The following is an 18,300-nucleotide window of genomic DNA, read 5'->3' on the forward strand; positions in this document are numbered from 1 at the left end:
CACACCCCAAAGAGGGGGTTGTTAATTGATAGGATTTGTTTGTTTGTTTATGAGTCACTGGAGAGTGGTTGGAAAGGGAACTGTCCAGTTGATCAAACTCCTTCTCTAGCACCGCCTCTGCTACCAGCAATTGAATAGAAATGGGGAGGGGGAGGTCCTTGTACATAAACAGTCTGGACTGTTTTTGAAGGAGACAGATGACAGGGACCCAGTTGTCACTGACTCTGACTGTTGAGTACAGAAACCATACCTTGTTATCTCTGAGTCCTCTCACATAGCAAGGTGAACCTGGAGTCCAAGCTGTGGGTTTGGGAGAGGGTTTTTAATTCCAAGGAGCAGTGTAGAAGGGGAGGGAGTTGTTTTTAACGCAGCAAGAACTGCTGGGACTCCTGGGTTCTCTCATCCTAGCTTGGGTGCAAAGGAAGGGGCTACCTCATTCATCACCTCCTGTCTATTTCCTCCACTTACTCCCCTAACCACTGCTAGTGTCTTCCTTTAGTTCCTGGCATCTTTTGCTAGGGAGGAAGGGGCTGAGAAAGACTGTCATTTCCAGCTGTCACCCTCACAGTCCTCTCCAGTTCCTTCATCTTTTCTTCCTGTGTCCTAAGTCTCCCCCATCATCTTTTCTTTCGCCACCCCCACCCCCCACAATGGTCTCTCCCGCTGCTCACTGGCGCGGGGGAGGGAGGGTCGGAGGCGGGGCCGGAGCGCGTGCGGGGGGCAGGTCTGCAGTGCCGCTTCCCCTGGTACCGGGAGGAGCAGTCGCCGCTGCCGCCTCAGCCCTGTGGCTGGACCCCCTCCCTCACCCGGGGACTCCCTGACCCGGGGAACCAAGCTCAGGTGAGACCCCTCTCCTCTCACCTCCACCCCGCCCCGGGCAGAAGCATCCTCGTCTAGCCTTGCAGCCATTTTATCTCTGATGCTTTGCTTATGGAGAGGGTGACTGTCCCCGCTGTAGGGGTGAGGGTGGTGGTGGTGGTGGTGGTTTGGGGAATGGGCCATTTATTTCAATTGCTTTGAGAATATACTTGAATAAATAAATATATATGTGCAATACACATATATGTATTTGTATGTATATACACACATACATACATATGTATATATATATATGTATATATATATATATATATATATATATATATATGCGAGGATTTTTTTCTACCTTAGCTTAAAGTCCCCATTACATAAACCTGGTGAGGGGCTGTTAGGTAAGCTGAGGTTCCCTCAAACTCTATCCTCTCCTCACCTTGATGTACGTCCCTCCCCAACCCCCCCCCCCCATGGTAAATGACCTTGGCTGGGGCCAGAGAATGTGTACAGCCTCTCTTGCCTAGACTTGGGTGGGTTAGGGGGTAGAGGAATCGGCTTGGTGAAGGATAGAAGGAATGAAACACTGGGCAGACAGACATGGGAAGCAACCAGGTGTTGGGGCTTGGCGCTAGAGGCGCTTACTGAGGGGGTCAGGGGAGGGGCGCAGAAGGATGGTGGGAACCTGTCCAGCAGCAGGACCAGGGGTGGGAGCAGCCATGTAATCAGTTCCAGGGCCTCATGCCTGGTACCCGAGCTGAGGCTAGGTGGGGGTGGGGGTCTCCGCAATCCTGGCAGAGGCGGTCCCTAAGCCTATGCATGTGAAACCTTTTCTCTACATCCCTGGCCTCTCCGTGAGCATTTCTCCGTGTACATTCTCAGCTGACACCTCCCCCCCCCCGCCCCAAACTGGATGCTCCCATCTTCCAAACCCAGGGGTAGATTGTAGGGGTGAGGCTCAGTCTTGTCAGTCTTGCGGTCAGTTATCAAGCTGTGATGTGGGGGTGGGGGGCACTCTGGAATCTTCTCTGCCCCTTGTCCTTTTCAATGGGAATCTTCTGATCAATGACGGCTTCTTCATGACCTTGTCACTTCTTAATGACCTGGCATGGGATGGGATGGAAACCTGGGTGGCCTCCAAAGCAGGGGCTTTGATTAGGGGGCTCGTCTGGACCTGAGCAGTTGTCTTGAAAGGTTTGCTTACGAAGCCCTTTCCACCTTCTGCAGAAAATATGGACACGTTTCTTCCGGTCAGGTGAAGCCAGTCAGCCTTAAAGGACTTGGTAAATCCCAGTCTGGTCTCCTTTAACTCCACCTCTCCCAGTGCTGTCTCTCTTCCTCAGGCTCAGCCACTCTGTGCTGCTCTGCAGGCTAAATATAGCACGACTTCCTCACCAGCTCAAAGAATTTGTCTTCTTTCTCTCCCTCCTGGGCTTGGTGGCCCCGGGGGGCGCTGGCTGTTGAGCCTCTGTGTGCTGTTGTGGCTGGGGAGCCTTTCCTACCCCACAGCTGAGGGGAAACAATGTCAACAGGCATGGGAAACTGCTCCTGGTGGGTCCAAATCTTCCTTCAGGGTTTGAAGAGGGATCATGGTTGGGAAAGAGAGCCAACACAAATTGCCTTGGCGCTGGGGATGGCAATCCCCTGAACCATGAAGAAAAGGTGACACCGAGGCCACTGTTCCTGGTCACTGTTGTCCACTGCTTACATCTTTCCTTGCCAGTGTATCTTTCTGAATGACAAGGCATTATTTACCCTTTTCCACTTGTGTGTGTGTGTGTGTGTGTGTGTGTGTGTGATTGGTCAAGCCTTTGACTGGGTGGGAGCAGAAGAGATTATTTTAGGGGAATGATATTGCTCTTAACCCAGGCTTGTGTCCTCTGTTGCCCGGAAGGAGGTTATCCTATGCCTCCCTTTGGAGGATGTCTTATTTTGGGGGGTGGGGAGGTCCCCTTCATTCTCCACCAGCTGCCTACGCACTGCGGTATTTATGGACTCCTTTTTCATTGACTCCTGAAGAACCAGAGGGATTAAGGGAGATTAGGAAGGGAGACCCTGGAAGAATAGAACAACTATAGATCTTAGATTCTCACTGGGAGCGTGACCGCAACCAGTCATTTCTAGTCCTACCCCACAGGCAAAAGGGGAGTTCTAGATGTGACATTCTGAAGGAAGGGGGTGGCAGCTGGTTGCCTTTCCTCTTAGCTCATGGTCTTCCTTCTTGTCCCTTCTACATAAGCTTCAAGTCTCCCTTTTGGGTCCTTATCCTGTTAGTTTACAAAGGATATACCTAATTCCAGCTCTTGAAGTTAGTTTAAACCCAGGCAAAGTTCTAGGGAGAATCCTGGGCATCAGAAGTGAAGTATGAACCTCCGCTGGACTTGCTTCCTTCAAACTTTTTTCAATATAATGGGGAAGGAAGCAAACTAATAAAATAATAACATAATTCTGTGAGGTTAAGTCTCACAACTCTGAGAAGTGGACTTTCCCAATTCAATTGCCATCACGTTAACTACTTAACTAGAAGGACACGGAGGCTCAGGCAGACTGGGGCAGCCTGCCCATCAGCAGGGAGCAAGTGGGGGTGGGGACTTCAAATGTCATGCGCTTCGCATCTGACTGGCATTCTCCTTGATAGTGTTCCTTTCTGCGGTTCACCCCAAAGAATAGGCAGAGACTCCTTGGCTAAGGGATCTTAGGGGGAGTGCAGGGGCCATCTCGCTATGTTCCTGTCACCACCACATTAGAGCTCATGGTTTTCATTACCTTTTCTGTGCCAGGTCCTGGGGTAAGCACAAGTGGGCTGCTTAAACCCCCACTTTCCTCTTTTACATAAGTGGAGCCAGGGGAGCCATGTCAAACTCATGCAGGGTCAAACCAAGGCTATCTGACTCTGGAGGGTGAGCTTTACCTACTCGGCTAAGTGGAGAGAAATCTTCCCTTGGGAGACTTTGAGGGAAGAACAGTGAAGGCCCTGCCTTCAGATCCATCCGTGGGCTGAGGAACCTGGTCAGAAGGCTTGTCCTTCTGCACCTCAACCTCCAGTTCTGTCTCAAATGGAACTCCCCAGGAGTCTAAGGCAGGACAGTCTTGTTTCTCCTGCTTCCTGGGTTTTCTCTGCAATGGATGTGGGCAGTGGTGACTGATGTCAGGGCAAATCCCGTGGATCTACTACCCTCCAGCATCAAAGAAAAGGGACTTGTATATCTGGTGGCTCAGGGTGGGCCCAGCTAATCATCTCTCTTCAATAGCTAGCAGCCGGAAGTACTAAGTTGAGAGGGTTTCCATACTGGCCCTCTTTCACTATTCTGGTGAGATTTCTTTTTCTCTTCTTTTCCTAGGTCTTCAGAACCTCTCAGAAGAAAAATAGGCAGCCCTCCCTGAAATATCTTGGCTCCTCAGTTTAGCCTCTCCAACCTGGCTCCCCATCCCCAATCCCTCTCCCTCCCCCTCCCCCACTCACCCTACTGAACCTGGTGCAGAACAAAGCTCCTTTCTGCCTTTCCCCCCATCTGGACCTCACGGGCCAGGCCCTAGCTCCTCTCAGTCTGAGCCCAAAGATATTGGAACACAGTTCATCTGGAGAGAGGGTCTTCTTGACGCCTCCGATTCACTGAGCAAAGGGCTGAAAAAGAAGCAGAGAGTAAGGTAGATCCAGTGAAGTGCCCCAAGCCCCATCATGGAAGAAGGCTTTCGAGACCGAGCAGCGTTCATCCGTGGGGCCAAAGACATTGCCAAGGAAGTGAAGAAGCACGCGGCCAAGAAGGTGGTGAAGGGCCTCGACAGAGTCCAGGATGAGTATTCCCGAAGGTCCTACTCGCGCTTTGAGGAGGAGGAGGACGACGACGACTTCCCTGCCCCTGCGGACGGCTATTACCGCGGAGAAGGGGCCCAGGATGAGGAGGAAGGTGGCGCTTCTAGTGATGCCACCGAGGGCCACGATGAAGATGATGAGATCTACGAGGGAGAATATCAGGGCATCCCCCGGGCAGAGTCTGGGGGCAAAGGCGAACGTATGGCAGATGGGGCACCCCTGGCTGGAGTGAGAGGGGGCTTGAGTGATGGGGAGGGTCCCCCTGGGGGTCGGGGGGAGGCGCAGCGGCGTAAAGATCGGGAAGAATTGGCTCAGCAGTATGAAACCATCCTCCGGGAGTGTGGCCATGGCCGCTTCCAGTGGACACTCTACTTCGTGCTGGGTCTGGCGCTGATGGCAGATGGTGTAGAGGTCTTTGTGGTGGGCTTTGTGCTGCCCAGTGCTGAGAAAGACATGTGCCTGTCGGACTCCAACAAAGGCATGCTAGGTAAGAAGCCTGCAAGCACCCTGCTGTGGGGAACCACCCAGTCCGTCCCACTAGTTTTGCAAGCTGTACCTAGAGGGCCCACTGACTACCACACACCATTCTTGCCCCCCCACCCCCCCACCCCCCGTAGACATCCTCTTCTGGAGGCTGGGTAAATGAAATTGTGTGTGAAAGAGAATATAACTGGATTGGGGCTTTCATTGGTGTCTGAGTGGGTGGTAGTTTGCCTAACTGCTGGATATGGCCGTGGTGGGTTGGGCTACTGTTAGGGGCATCTTCAAAGTCTTCCATCCTGTTTCTGGGTTGCCTTTCCCTGACTGCAGAACAAGTCAGCTTTGAAATGCCTTGGTATATATGGGGAGGGGCTGTTTGGAGTAATGTGGGTAAAGACACCTCAGACACGGGAGTGTCTAGAGACCAGGAAAGTCTTTGATGGCCTTTCCCGACAGGGATCTAGAAGGAGAAATCTCATATGCTCACTGAGAAATTATAGACAACTGGCTTCTCCATAGATCTCTCTCTCTCTCTCTCTCTGTCTCTTCCCCCCCCCCTTCCTGTCCCCCTCCTCTGTCTGTCTGTCTGTCTGTTTCTTTCTGGGGTGGACATTGACAAAATGCAAAGTTTTAGAGATGATTTTAAAAATCAATCCCAATTCTGGTTTTAGGTAGGAAACAAAAAAACTGGGGCGGGAAGCATTTTAGAATTCCCAAGTACTGGGGGCTTGAAGGATAAAGGATAAACCTTGTATTGGAGCCTCTTTCCCAAGGAACAAGAGATCTTCTTTGAGGGTATCAAATTGGGAGAAAAAGCTCGAACATCATTAGTTGGAGCACTCAGGAGGTAGAGGCTGGTGGGTCTGTGAGTTTGAAGCTGGTCCAGTCTACACAGTGAGCTCCAGGCCAGCACCAGCCAGAGCAACACAGTGAGGCACAGTCTAAAACACGATGACAATGACATCCTCAAACAACCTGGGAGAACAGAGAGGATGCAGGAGGTATCTAGGAGTCTAGGCAGGTCCATTTCACTTCTGGGTGAGTTAGGGATGAGTGTTCTGGAGGAGGGGAAGAAGACAGAGAGAAAGAAAGAGGGTTAGGGGGAGGGAGGGAAGGAAGGAGGGAGGGAGAGGAAGCGGCAAAAGTGAGGGGTGTATTTCTCAAATGTTTGCCTTCTTGCCTTTGAGCCCTGGTCTGCAGTGGTGACTGTTCACCAACTCTTCCCACCTCCCTCCTAGATGTTCTCAGGTCCATTCTGCTACAGGAGTTTCAGCCCCTAGAGTTGGGGCTCTAATACAAAGTTCATGGGAGAATTGAGGAATATCTGCTCATGTCTCCTACCCACCCCCTCCTGGGGTTTTCTTCTCTCCGCAGGCCTCATTGTGTACCTGGGCATGATGGTGGGGGCCTTCCTCTGGGGAGGCCTGGCTGATCGGCTGGGTCGGAGACAGTGTCTGCTCATCTCACTCTCAGTCAACAGCGTCTTCGCCTTCTTCTCGTCCTTCGTCCAGGGTTATGGAACCTTTCTCTTCTGCCGCCTCCTTTCCGGGGTTGGGTGAGTGTCCACATTCTAAACCCTTAAAGAAAGAACTGTGCCCTGGTCACTGCCGTAGTCTACCCTTGGCACAGTGTGAGGCATGTTGGGCACACCTTAAATCTGTGTGAAATGAGTGAACGAATGCCTTTCCCACTTCCTACCCCATCTTCAGGGTAGATACCCATGTCCAGTGCCCACCTCCATCCAGAATACCATGCGGGGTCTGTCCCCAAGTCCCCCAGCTTACCTCTGTTTCTGAGGCTGTCTACACTGAAGTCCACTGGACCTCAGCCTTGCCCCTGGGCTCATGCATATCCTGGAGTTATCCCCTCCCAGAAAGCATATTTTTCCTGAGTTTGTTAAGAAAGCTTGCTGACACCCTCTTTGGCAGAATCTGAAGTTTTCCCCTGCCTGCACCTGCACGGTCTCCATCTGTTGTTGGGTTTTGTTATTGTTTTTTTGGGTTTGTTTTTATTTTGAGACATGGCTGGCCTGGGACACTATGTAGATAGACCAAGCTAGTCTAAAATTCAGAGACTTACCTACCCCCACCTCCCACAAGCTGGAATTAAAGGTGTGGACATCCATCTTAAAGGTTTTTTTGTTTTGTTTTGATTTTGCATTTTTATTTGAATAGAATCTTGCTATATAGGCCTGGCTGGCCCGGAACTTGAAACACTCACCTTGCCTCTGCCCCTGGTGCTGGGATCACCACATTTTCTGCAGTGACCTTGCCTCATTCCCAACTCATAGCCGCTTTCAGGGTTGATCCAAGACCTGTTTACCTGTTTCCTGCCATCCCAAGAGTAGTGACTGGTGCTGGTGGCTGAAGGAACTTATAGGACATAATGTATGGGATGAGAATAAAGGGGGGGGGGGCTGAGGTCCCAGAGCACTGGGGAAAGGAATTGGGAAGATGGCTGTTTCCTAATGTTTACTTTTGAAATGTCCAGGATTGGCGGTTCCATCCCCATAGTCTTCTCCTATTTTTCGGAGTTTCTGGCGCAGGAGAAACGTGGGGAGCATTTGAGCTGGCTCTGTATGTTCTGGATGATTGGTGGAGTGTATGCAGCTGCAATGGCCTGGGCCATCATCCCTCACTATGGTAAGCTGTCCTTAGACTCTCAGTCCTCCCAGCTCTGCCGTGCTCCCTGCTTCTCTGCTGACTCTGTGACTATCCGCCAGGGTGGAGTTTCCAGATGGGCTCTGCTTACCAGTTCCACAGCTGGAGGGTGTTTGTCCTCGTGTGTGCCTTTCCCTCTGTGTTTGCCATTGGGGCTCTGACTACGCAGCCGGAGAGTCCCCGCTTCTTCCTAGAGGTGACTGGATTGCTCCGGGGGAGAAGGAGGGTGGGGGTGGGGGTGGGGGTGGAATGCTTGCTGTGGGGTTGCTGCACTCTGGTGACTTCTTCCTCCTTCACAAGCCCATAACTCTGGAGGATCTTATCTGCTTCTTTGTCTTAAAATGTGTCTCCTGAGGGGTTTGGAAAGACCAGGAAACCTGCTCATTAATGGTGGCTTACGATTCTGCAGGCTCAAGTTGGGACCCACCCTTTACATCTCCCGTCAGGCTATTCCTGGCTCCAGCAGATTGGGATGTGGCTCCTTCTGCGTCCATCATTTCCCTCACCTTAGGCTTCCTTTGTTTTACTGGAGGAGCCCCCAAGGATCTATGCTGTCTATGCTGTCCTCTGTTTCCTTGCAAACTCCCCTCCCAAGTCTTGACCAAGTCTCATCGTACCTTTGTACCCCAGCTTGGGCTGATGTTTATATGATCAGGGTTGCAGGGGAGAGCGGGAGTCTTTTTGTATCTTGGGACTCTAGGAGCCCGATTGAAGGGATGGGGTCTGTAACGCCGGATCTGGCATTCCTGAACTGCATGGAATGGCGTTTGTGTTCTAGAATGGGAAGCATGACGAAGCCTGGATGGTACTGAAGCAGGTTCATGACACCAACATGCGAGCCAAGGGCCACCCTGAGCGCGTCTTCTCAGTAAGCCACGACTCTTCCCACTCAACCCCCACAACCCCACTAGGACCCTTCAGGACGTTGCCCATTTCCTAGATGTCTCAGACCACACTGTGGTTCAGTGGCCTTCCCAGGGCGTTAAGCTGCATCCTGCCTCCCATTTTGCTACTGAGAGAAAGAGACACATGGAGTGGGTTGGGGAATAGCGTGTCACAGTTCACTCCCTTTCTTGTGCCCAGGTGACCCACATTAAAACGATTCATCAGGAGGATGAATTGATTGAGATCCAGTCTGACACAGGAACCTGGTACCAGCGCTGGGGAGTACGGGCTTTGAGCCTGGGGGGTCAGGTAATGATAGAGTGAACGGCAGGGCAACAGGAGGAGTGGGAGTGGGGGAAGAGGAGAAGGGAGGGCTTGAGCCTGTGTGAGTGTGGAGGTGAACTGAGGGAAGTGGAAATAGCAGGCAGACGTTAGTGTGGCCACCTTTTGCCTTCACTGTGTCCCGTGCAGGTTTGGGGGAATTTCCTCTCCTGCTTCAGTCCAGAGTATCGGCGCATTACGCTGATGATGATGGGTGTGTGGTTCACCATGTCTTTCAGGTGAGGGGGCTACGTTGTTGTGGCTGTGCTTGGCTGAAGCAGAGGGATGAGACAGGAGATGAAGGGCGAGTCCCGAGGGAGGGTGCTATCTGTCCGCATGCTCCAGGTCCTCTACTAAATTAAGTCATCAAACTTGTCATTCAAACTGACAGGCAGTCAGTCTTTACCAGACAATGTCCTGGGATAAGAAACTGTGTTCCACTCCTTAGTTTATCTTCTATCAGGAAGAGATAAAACACGCTGTTAGAGTTAGTGCAGTGGTGACATGGTGAGGTAAGGATGTTGTGTTACGGGGACACTTGGGGCTTGGTGGGAGGGACCTAAATCCTCAGAGTGAATGGGGAAGGAGAGTATAATGGGTAGCGTAGAAGACCCTAAAGTCTCCAGAACCACAGTTGGTGGTTGGGGAATATGTGGGATGAGGCTGGGGATAAGTATGCCCCTATGCAGGTAGACTGTTCATCTGCCTCTCTGATTGGGGTTCTGGTGTTTCATCTGCCCCGTCTGACTCCATGCCTCTGACTCCCCAGCTACTATGGTTTGACTGTCTGGTTTCCCGACATGATTCGCCATCTCCAGGCTGTGGACTATGCAGCCCGAACCAAAGTGTTCCCAGGGGAGCGAGTGGAGCATGTGACGTTTAACTTCACACTGGAGAATCAGATCCACCGAGGGGGACAGTACTTCAATGACAAGTATGTGGGGGTGTTTCCACACCACTTCTCCCTATTCCTCCTACTTCCTTCTTGGTGATGAGTCTGAGCTCAAGACAAGGTGGTTTAGGGCAAAGCCTATGTATAACCAGGGTTCTCTAGGGGCATGAGTCAGTGAGGGGCAAAGTGAGGGAGCGTGTCTCACCATCTTGGCCCTGCAGGTTCATCGGGCTGCGTCTGAAGTCAGTGTCCTTTGAGGATTCCCTGTTTGAGGAGTGTTACTTTGAAGACGTTACATCCAGCAACACATTCTTCCGCAACTGCACGTTCATCAACACTGTGTTCTATAACACTGGTAAGGTGGCCAGTGGTGTCAGCCCAGGGGACTTTGATGAAGGGAGGAGGCTTCCTTGTCCCCTTGCTTCCTGTTCTCAAGCTGAGAGTGCCCTGGGGCCCTGGGGTTGCTTACTGGCTACCACCAGTGATCTGGGAAATATAATGGGTATTTTCCTGGGATCCACTCTCTGAGGAAAACTTCGAGTTCCTTTACCTTTAGCTGTAATTATAAAGTTTCAGTGAGGTAATGCTAATGTAATTTTGAAGAGTTAGGGTAAACTGGGTGTTTGGGGAAACGAAAGACAATACAAGGGATATTTAATAAAGAAAAAGAGGGAATTGTGGCATCAGTCTACTTCTTAGCTCAGCCTAGCAGAGGCCTGCAATTCCTCTCCTCAGAAGGCTGAAGTAGGAGAATTGAAAATTGTCTGAGAAAATTTAAGGCCAACCTGGGTGACTTTGTAAGGTCCTGCATCAAAATTTGAAAGGGCTGAGAGTGGCGAGTTTGGTGGAGGAGCACCTGGCCAGCTCAGGGGATGCTCTCCAGGTTTAATCCCTAGTGATTAAAAAACAAAAAAACCAAAAAAAAAAAAAAAATGGCTGAGTATGGCGGCACGCTCCGGAGGCAGAGGACAGAGGACAGGGAGTTCAAGTCCTACTAAAGATCGAGTTTGAGACCAGGCTAGGCTGCATGAGACCTTTTTTAAAAAGCAAAAAACAAGACAAAAACAACAAACTGTTCAGCAGTTAAGAGCACTCACTGCTCTTGCAGAGTACCAGGTTCAATTCTCAGCAACCACATCAGGCAGCTCACACCTGCCTGCAACTCTTGTTCTAGACAAGCTAACATTGTCTTCTGGCCCTGAGAGTTCATGGTACATGTACGAGAACACACACACACACAAAACAACAACAGCAGCAACAACAAAATTAAAAAGCCTAAGATAAGTCTTTTTAAAAATATGTAAGAAAAAGAAGAAACAAACCACAAACAAAAGCCTGAGTAATGGTCTTAGCTGAAAGGCTGAGTCCTCCGCTAGGCGGAAACACCTCTTCTCCCTTTTTTGTTTGTTTGGTTTTTGTTTTTGTTCTTGTTTGTTTTCAAGTCAGAGTTTTACTATGTAGCCCTGGCTGTCCTGGAACTCACTCTCTAAACCAGGCTGGCCTCAAACTTAGGTCTCAGCCTGCCTCTGCCTTCAGAGTGCTGGGATCAAAGGCGTGTGCCACCATGGCCAGGCTAACATCCTGCCTCTAAATGGAGTATTGTGTAAGCTTTCCTCACCTTGCAGGAAAGCGGGGAGGAGAGGGAGAGGGAGACAAAGACAGAGACTGAGACAGACTGAGACACAGAGAGACAGAGACACAGAGAGACAGAGACACAGAGACACAGAAAGACACAGAGAGACACACAAAGAGAGACACACAAAGAGAGACTGACTTTAAAAAGTTACTTGACATGTTTTCTTCAGGAGCAGCTCCTAGGCCAGCAACAGGGCTCCTGTTTATAGTCAGCACAGGTGGACAAAAAGGATGAACAAGAAACAAAGACTAATAAAGCTCAGATATGCCATGCCTGCTTCTTGTTTATGGTCCCTCTGCTGAGAAAATTGCTAGTTCCCATGGTGATATTGGATGCTTTGCAGTGAGTGTCAGTGCTAATGCTGAGAGACCCTGACTGCTAACTTCCACAGACGTAGCAGGTCTCATGTTGGCCCTGTGTCCTGACCTTCTAGACCTATTTGAGTACAAGTTTGTGAACAGCCGGCTGGTGAACAGCACGTTCCTGCACAATAAGGAAGGCTGCCCGCTAGATGTGACGGGGACAGGCGAAGGTGCCTACATGGTGTACTTTGTCAGCTTCTTGGGGACACTGGCTGTGCTTCCTGGAAACATTGTGTCTGCTCTGCTCATGGACAAGATTGGCAGGCTCAGAATGCTTGGTAAGGGGCTGAGGGCTGGGTGCTGGCTGATTGGGAATAGAGGCAGCGGGGGCTGGGGTGGGCTGTCAGTGTCTCATCTCCAGCCGGAAACCATTGGCCAGAGAGCCTTCTCCTTCATGATTTGTCTAGAGGTGCTGCAAAATGGGGGTGGATCTGGCAAAGAAGTTACTCTAGGGGGTTAAAGAAATAGGTAGGATGGTAAGCAAGTAGAGTATAGACTTTGAGGCTAGATTTGAGAGGTTCAACTCCACCTTGAGCTTGCACCTGCAATCATGGCACCTCCCATAGAGGAAATAGCACCTCTCTCAGAAGGCTGATCTCTCAGATAGGTCCATAGAAAACATCCCATTACTTAGCTCATAGTTGGTATTGAATAAATGGCTGCTACTGAAACTGGTACTAACAAACACAGAGGTTGGGACAAGTGAAAAACCTTCCTTTGGCTACCCTGGGACACAGTTATCTGGAGTTGCCTCAAAGCCAGCTGGTGGCAATCAAAGCCAGCTGGTTGCAAGCTGGGCCATGGTTGGGTTTCATTGTCATCTCTTCTCCTGGCTCCAGCTGGTTCCAGTGTGTTGTCCTGTGTGTCCTGCTTCTTCCTGTCTTTTGGGAACAGCGAGTCAGCCATGATTGCTCTGCTCTGCCTTTTTGGGGGAGTTAGCATTGCATCCTGGAACGCGCTGGACGTGCTGACTGTTGAGCTCTACCCTTCTGACAAGAGGTAGTTTGGAGTGTGGTGGGCCGGCAGGGGAGGAGCTACAGGACTGGGGAGAAGTGAGGAGGAGAGCTGAGAGAATATCCTTAGGGAAGAGAACAGGGTGGAGGATAAGGATGTTGTTGGGGTAGGACACACATCCATGCTGAGCTTTTCCTTAACAGCTGGGAGCTTTTGTCTTCACTTCTGGAACTGCTAATTACTAACCTCTGCTTCTGTCTCCTTTCTCTCTTGTCTCCCTACGTGTCTGTTGCCCCACCCCCTCCTGTCACTTCTCCATCCTTCCTTCCCGCTCCTGCACACTGTTTTCCTCTGACCCCACTTTGCCTTCCCACCTGCCCATCTTCCCTCTTCGGGACCATCACCGCCCCGTGGCTTGGCACTGAGCAGGACTACTGCCTTTGGCTTCCTGAATGCCCTGTGTAAGCTGGCAGCTGTGCTGGGGATCAGCATCTTCACATCCTTTGTGGGCATCACCAAGGCTGCTCCCATTCTCTTTGCCTCGGCTGCTCTTGCCCTTGGTAGCTCTCTGGCTCTGAAGCTGCCTGAGACCCGGGGACAGGTGCTGCAGTGAGGGATGGGGGCTGTCTCAGGGGCTTTAGGGATGGCAGGCACACTGTGAGACCAATAATTCCTTTTATCCCTACCCTGCCCTGCTGTCCTGGTCCTCACTCCCGTGTTTGGTGTCTTAGCTGTGTGTGCCTGTGTGCATGTGTGTGACCCTGATGGGCAGGGACTACAGGGACGGTCCCTTCGTTCCACTTTTGGGATGAGGTACTCCTTACCTGCTGCCACCCTCAACTTTGCACAAGGAGAAGGCTGCGCTGCATCCTTCTCTCCCCCAGTGTTAGCAGGGGGGCTGTTTCCCTGCTCCAAGGGTTCCGAAACTTCTGCCTTCCCCTTCATTCCCTCCGCCTAGGCCCTGGTGAATCACAGGTATGGAGTTATAATGGGGGCTGAGGCTTGGACCAAAAGAACTTCTTGAGTGGGAAGGCCTTGGGTGCCCTCTAGCCTCCCAAGGATGCTGGGGAGTAGCAATAAACCTCAGCCCTCTGGCCACCATTTTCACCTCAATTCAGGCTACAAGTGTGAAGCCTGGATTTTATGGAATTAGTTTTCTGAGTTTTATTTATATGTAAGTTCTGAGGCAGCTTAGCTGGACTGTGTGTGGATGCATACATACACTCGTGTGTGTGCGCGTGCGCATGTGTGTGTGTGTACCATGGGGTAGGGGTACCACTCTACTGTTCAAATATAAGCCAAGAGTAGTAGTTTCAGTGAACACACACAACACTGTTTTTCTATAGTACCTCCCAGAATCTTGTATCTGTGCTGGGGCTGGAGGCAGAACCCCTAGGCCGGGCTGGGGATGAGTCCTGCAATCTTGGGGGACCTGAGGGCACCTGACAAGGACTCACTCTCTCCTTGATCTAGAGAGGTTCTACCCACTAGCCACAGCCCTCCATCTGACCTGTTCACACAGGCAGTGGACCAGAGGAAAGAAAGGGAGAATAACCAGGCACGTATGGTCAAACCAGCAGGTCCGAAAGCACAAGGAGCTGGGGCAGGAAGCAGGGGTCCGTCCCTAGCCCTTCTCAAAAAGGCTGGGTCATGAGGGACCCCTAATGCAGGGACCAGAAGCCTCAGTTTCCCCGTTTTGCCCTTCCACAGAACAGCCTCGTAGGTAGAGCTGCCCCCGTCCTACCCTACTCTGTGTGGCTGCTTTCTTTGGTACTCTCTCCCCACTCCCACCGTAGCTGTGATGTGTTGTAGTTTTTAGCTGTTTGTAAAATGTTAAAAAAAAAAAAGTTAAAAGGAAGTTAAACTAACCACAAAAAGAAAAAAAAAATCTAAATTCACCCTCCTTATGCTACGTCTGGTGCCCTCAACCCTAAGGCCATTCCGATTTTGTAACACTGAACCAGGTGGTTGGTGACTGTTTAACTCTGGTGTCTGTGCTCAAAGGACTGCCTTCTCCTCCAGTGCCCAGTGTGTGAATGTGCGACCCTTCTCTCACCATTCCGTGGCTGGACGTAGCCCTCTCCTCCCTTACTGCATCCCCAGGGGAGACACATCCACCTTCCTGTCTCCTGGGGAACCCTAAACCTGACTCCATTGATGTGAAAAAAAAAAAAAGAAATGAAAAATACTGCTGAAAAATAAAGGGTACGAACCCTTAAAACCCAAAGTGGCTGTGTCTGCTCCTGGCTTCTTCGTTCATTCTTCCGTACTGACTATCTGGGGAAGATAAACTAGTGTTGGAGAAACAATTCCTTCTCTTGTCATCGACATGGAATGGGGTACCTCAAATCTACATTTTATTTGTTTAAAAAATATTTACTTCTGCTGGCTCTAGACGGTTAAGAGCCCTTGTTACTCTTGCAAAAATCGACATTAACATATTTTATTTGCATGAGCATTTTGCCTGCATATGTATATATGCACCATGTGCCTGGTACCCACCAAGGCCAGAAGATTAGATCCCTTGCAACTGGAGTTCCAGTCCTTTGTGAGTCACCAAGTGGGTGCTGGGAATCAAATCTGGATCCACTGGAGAGCAGAAAAAATGCTCCACCACTTCTCTGGCCCCCCAGTCTTAAGCAATTTCTTTTGCAGCTTGTCCTCAATTCTCCTGCCTCAAGTCCACGCTGCGCTACATTTCTTTTTCTTTTCTTTTTTGAGTCTGTTTAGCCCGGAGTGGTCTTGAATTCAAGGAGGTTTCTGCCTGTTTCTGCTCCTAATGCTGGAATTAAAGATGTGTGTAATTATTAAAGGTGTATCATATGTTAAGTACGCGGTAGCTGTCTTCTGACATTCCAGAAGAGGGCGCCAGATCTCATCACAGATGGTTGTGAGCTACCATGTAGTTGCTGGGAACTGAACTCAGGACCTTCGGAAGAGCAGTCAGTGCTCTTAACCACTGAGCCATCTCCATTCCCCAAACCTAGCCAATGTTTATTTCGGTTCCTTTCCTGCTTCAAATGCAGGAATTCCCTCTTTTTCGTGTTAATTTTGGTATCCTTGCAAAACCCAGATAGTTCACTTCCTCACGAATCCCTTCTCTAGCCTACAGGTAATTCTTCTCATAAGAACGTCTGTAGGGACCTAACAGCTGTGTAAACCTGATGGCCTCTCTGAGTTCAATTCCAGAATCATGCGACTGGGGTAGGAGTAACTCTAAAAGTTACCCTCTGACACCCAAGTGCGCAGTGGTGTTATGCAACCTCCCCCAGCCCCCATACGCACTAATGATGTGTAGCTCCAATTTAACAGGTATTAAGAACACCGTTTGACCTCATGCACCAGCTTCTCTTTTATTATCATGGCCCTTTCCGATTCATCAGGACCTTTCTCTAGTCTAGCCCAGGCAAGGGCAAGAGGGAGGGAGTGGCTGCTCTCTCCTTGGGCTAGTTTAGCTTTCACCAGAGGCGTCTTTGCCTCTGCATGATGTACATTAGCAGAAAGGGCAGAGGTCCTGGTCCGTACAAATCAAGGAATAAGGTAGTAGTGATGTAGTAGTTTATTCTCAGTCGACCCATTCGGATCGTTCTCCCAATCCGGGTATTTATTAAGAGGTCCCTCGAGTTTTCTTGCTCCCACCTAGGCAGGGGGGACTAATGTCCAACTGTGGGTTCTCTCTCCACTGGGCGGGGGTCTTCGCCTGGATGGCCAGCGCATGTACCGGCCCAGCCAGCTCCTCCGACAGTGCCTCGTGGACCAACCGGTGCCGTTGCAAGGGGCTCATCCCCTCGAAACGAGAGCTCACCACCGCCACGCGGAAATGCGTCTCGCTGCCTGCTGGGACTGCGTGGCCGCCGCTCTCGTTGCGCAGCTCCAGTACCTCGGGGCTCAGGGCTTGCTCCAATTTGGCGCGAATAGCGGCTTCCACTGGTCCTGCAGCCGCGGATCCCGCGCTGCCCCGCGATACACACGAGCGCGTGGCCATGGAGACCATGCACTGGGCCGATCGAGCACTTAGCATTCGCTGCAGAAAAACGAAGGACACGGGACTGAGTCCACACACCCTGCCCACGCACCCCAGACAAGCACACCCTGGAACCGCCTCTACTCTGCGTGGCGGGTTAACGCGGCTTCTACGCCAGTAGCGGAGAGACAAGGGCGATTGAACGGCCAGAGCGCTAGGCACTAAGGGCACTGGGGAAAAATGGCTGGGAGCTGAAAAATGGAATATGTACAACTTGGTCCTTTTGGCTGAGTCAGAGCCCTATCGTCTCTCCGAACCCTAGGGTGGTACCTTTGTACTTGCTGCGCAGCCTGCTGTACCACCGCTTGTTCTAACAACCGAGTTTCCGGTCGGACCACGCAAACGCCTAGGCTCGCTAGGAAACGCAGTCCGGTTGCGTCTGGCAGGCGTTACCCAGTACCCAGAGGTTTTATGGGAATTGTAGTCCCTGCTCCTCCCGACCGGTAAAATCCTGCGAAGTCGGGAATTAGAGCAATAAAAACAAAAGTGTTTCCTGTAAATTTGAGATGCTTGCACAAGATTTGTAGCTTCTTGATCTATAACTCAAATAGCTTAAGTCATTTATATGTAATTAATTAAAAAAAAGAAGTCTCATGTAGACCAGGTTGGCCTTTACCACTCTAGAATGTCCATTATTTCCCGATCCTCCTGCCTCTACCTCCTACCTGCTGGGATTACTGTCCTGGGTTATTGATAGAGTGCTTCCATAGCAAAAACAGGATTCTTATGAGATTACAGCGGACCTTGCTCAATTCAGAGGGGAATGTCTGCTGGGACAGTTTACTTCCCAAGATAATCTGTCCTGTCCCAAACAGAAAATTCCAGGGAGAAAAAAAATGAAGATCCTCACATAGTTCCCTAAGAGCTGCACTAACTTCTCTTGCCCCCGTGCGTTTCTGTGTAGGATCCCAGGTTTGTTCCTCTTGGAGATTCCTTCGTTCCTGAGAGAGAGAGAGATAGAATAAAGACAGCCCTGCTCTCAGAGTTTACAAAGCACTAGAGAAATAGTCACAATGTTCATTGTGATACCATGTGTCAAGTGTGTGGTGAGAATACACACAGTTTACTGCAAGCATATTACCTACACGTGGGGACCAAAGAAATGACAAGAGACTTAGAGCAGTGTAGAAGAAACAAGAAGACCACTTTCTCACCTCATTTGGTCAGGATGTGGTAACTGAATGAAATCAGCACATGGCCACTCCAAGGAATGGCTGAGGCAGTTCCTTACTCTGTGTGTGAGGGAGAACACAGGCAGAGGCATCTGGAAGGGTCTAGCGCAGGGAAAAAAAATAGAGCAAGCTAAACAGCAGACTGAACAGGGCTATGAAAGGAGAGAGAGGAGGGGAGGGAGAGTGAGAGATGGAGAGAGAGAGAGAGAGAGAGAGAGAGAGAGAGAGAGAGAGAACCAGAGCCAGAGCCAGAGCCAGAGCCAGAGCCAGAGCCAGAGCCAGAGCCAGAG

At 50.7% G+C, this 18,300-nt stretch overlaps 2 protein-coding genes across 3 annotated transcripts; one reads left to right on the top strand and one right to left on the bottom strand.

Moving 5' to 3' along the window:
* Positions 1-711: 711 nt before the first annotated feature.
* Sv2a (synaptic vesicle glycoprotein 2A) lies at positions 712-14,684 on the top strand. Its single transcript, XM_021157958.2, has 13 exons — positions 712-840; positions 4,152-5,111; positions 6,479-6,659; positions 7,595-7,746; positions 7,827-7,960; positions 8,543-8,632; positions 8,848-8,958; positions 9,121-9,209; positions 9,740-9,904; positions 10,084-10,217; positions 11,932-12,138; positions 12,700-12,859; positions 13,244-14,684. The coding sequence occupies exons 2-13, from the start codon at positions 4,490-4,492 to the stop codon at positions 13,425-13,427; spliced, it is 2,229 nt and encodes a 742-aa protein (XP_021013617.1). The 5' UTR covers positions 712-840; positions 4,152-4,489; the 3' UTR covers positions 13,428-14,684.
* A 1,457-nt stretch (positions 14,685-16,141) lies between these two features.
* Positions 16,142-18,041, bottom strand: Bola1 (bolA family member 1). Of its 2 annotated transcripts, XM_021158729.2 has the most exons (3): positions 17,689-17,705; positions 17,109-17,289; positions 16,142-16,838 (listed from the first exon to the last, which is right to left on the bottom strand). In XM_021158729.2, coding segments are annotated over exons 1-3 (600 nt in total). In that variant the 5' UTR covers positions 17,691-17,705; the 3' UTR covers positions 16,142-16,421. The 2 variants fall into 2 exon arrangements, with proteins under 2 accessions (XP_021014388.1, XP_021014390.1); XM_021158731.2 differs by lacking the exons at positions 17,109-17,289; positions 17,689-17,705 and adding an exon at positions 17,993-18,041.
* Between the last annotated feature and the right edge of the window lie 259 nt (positions 18,042-18,300).

This window comes from Mus caroli, chromosome 3 (genome assembly GCF_900094665.2).
Source record: "Mus caroli chromosome 3, CAROLI_EIJ_v1.1, whole genome shotgun sequence".
NCBI lineage: Eukaryota > Metazoa > Chordata > Mammalia > Rodentia > Muridae > Mus > Mus caroli.

Excerpts from the sequence above, each read along its gene's own strand:
- Bola1 (XM_021158729.2), bottom strand. Across the intron at positions 16,839-17,108 it reads GCTGCGCAGCAAGTACAAAG|CGAATGCTAAGTGCTCGATC; the intron begins GTACCACCCTAG and ends GTTTTTCTGCAG.
- Sv2a (XM_021157958.2), top strand. The coding sequence starts at position 4,490 with ATGGAAGAAGGCTTTCGAGACCGAGCAGCGTTCATCCGTGGGGCCAAA. Across the intron at positions 5,112-6,478 it reads CTCCAACAAAGGCATGCTAG|GCCTCATTGTGTACCTGGGC; the intron begins GTAAGAAGCCTG and ends TTCTCTCCGCAG. Across the intron at positions 12,139-12,699 it reads TGGCAGGCTCAGAATGCTTG|CTGGTTCCAGTGTGTTGTCC; the intron begins GTAAGGGGCTGA and ends TCCTGGCTCCAG.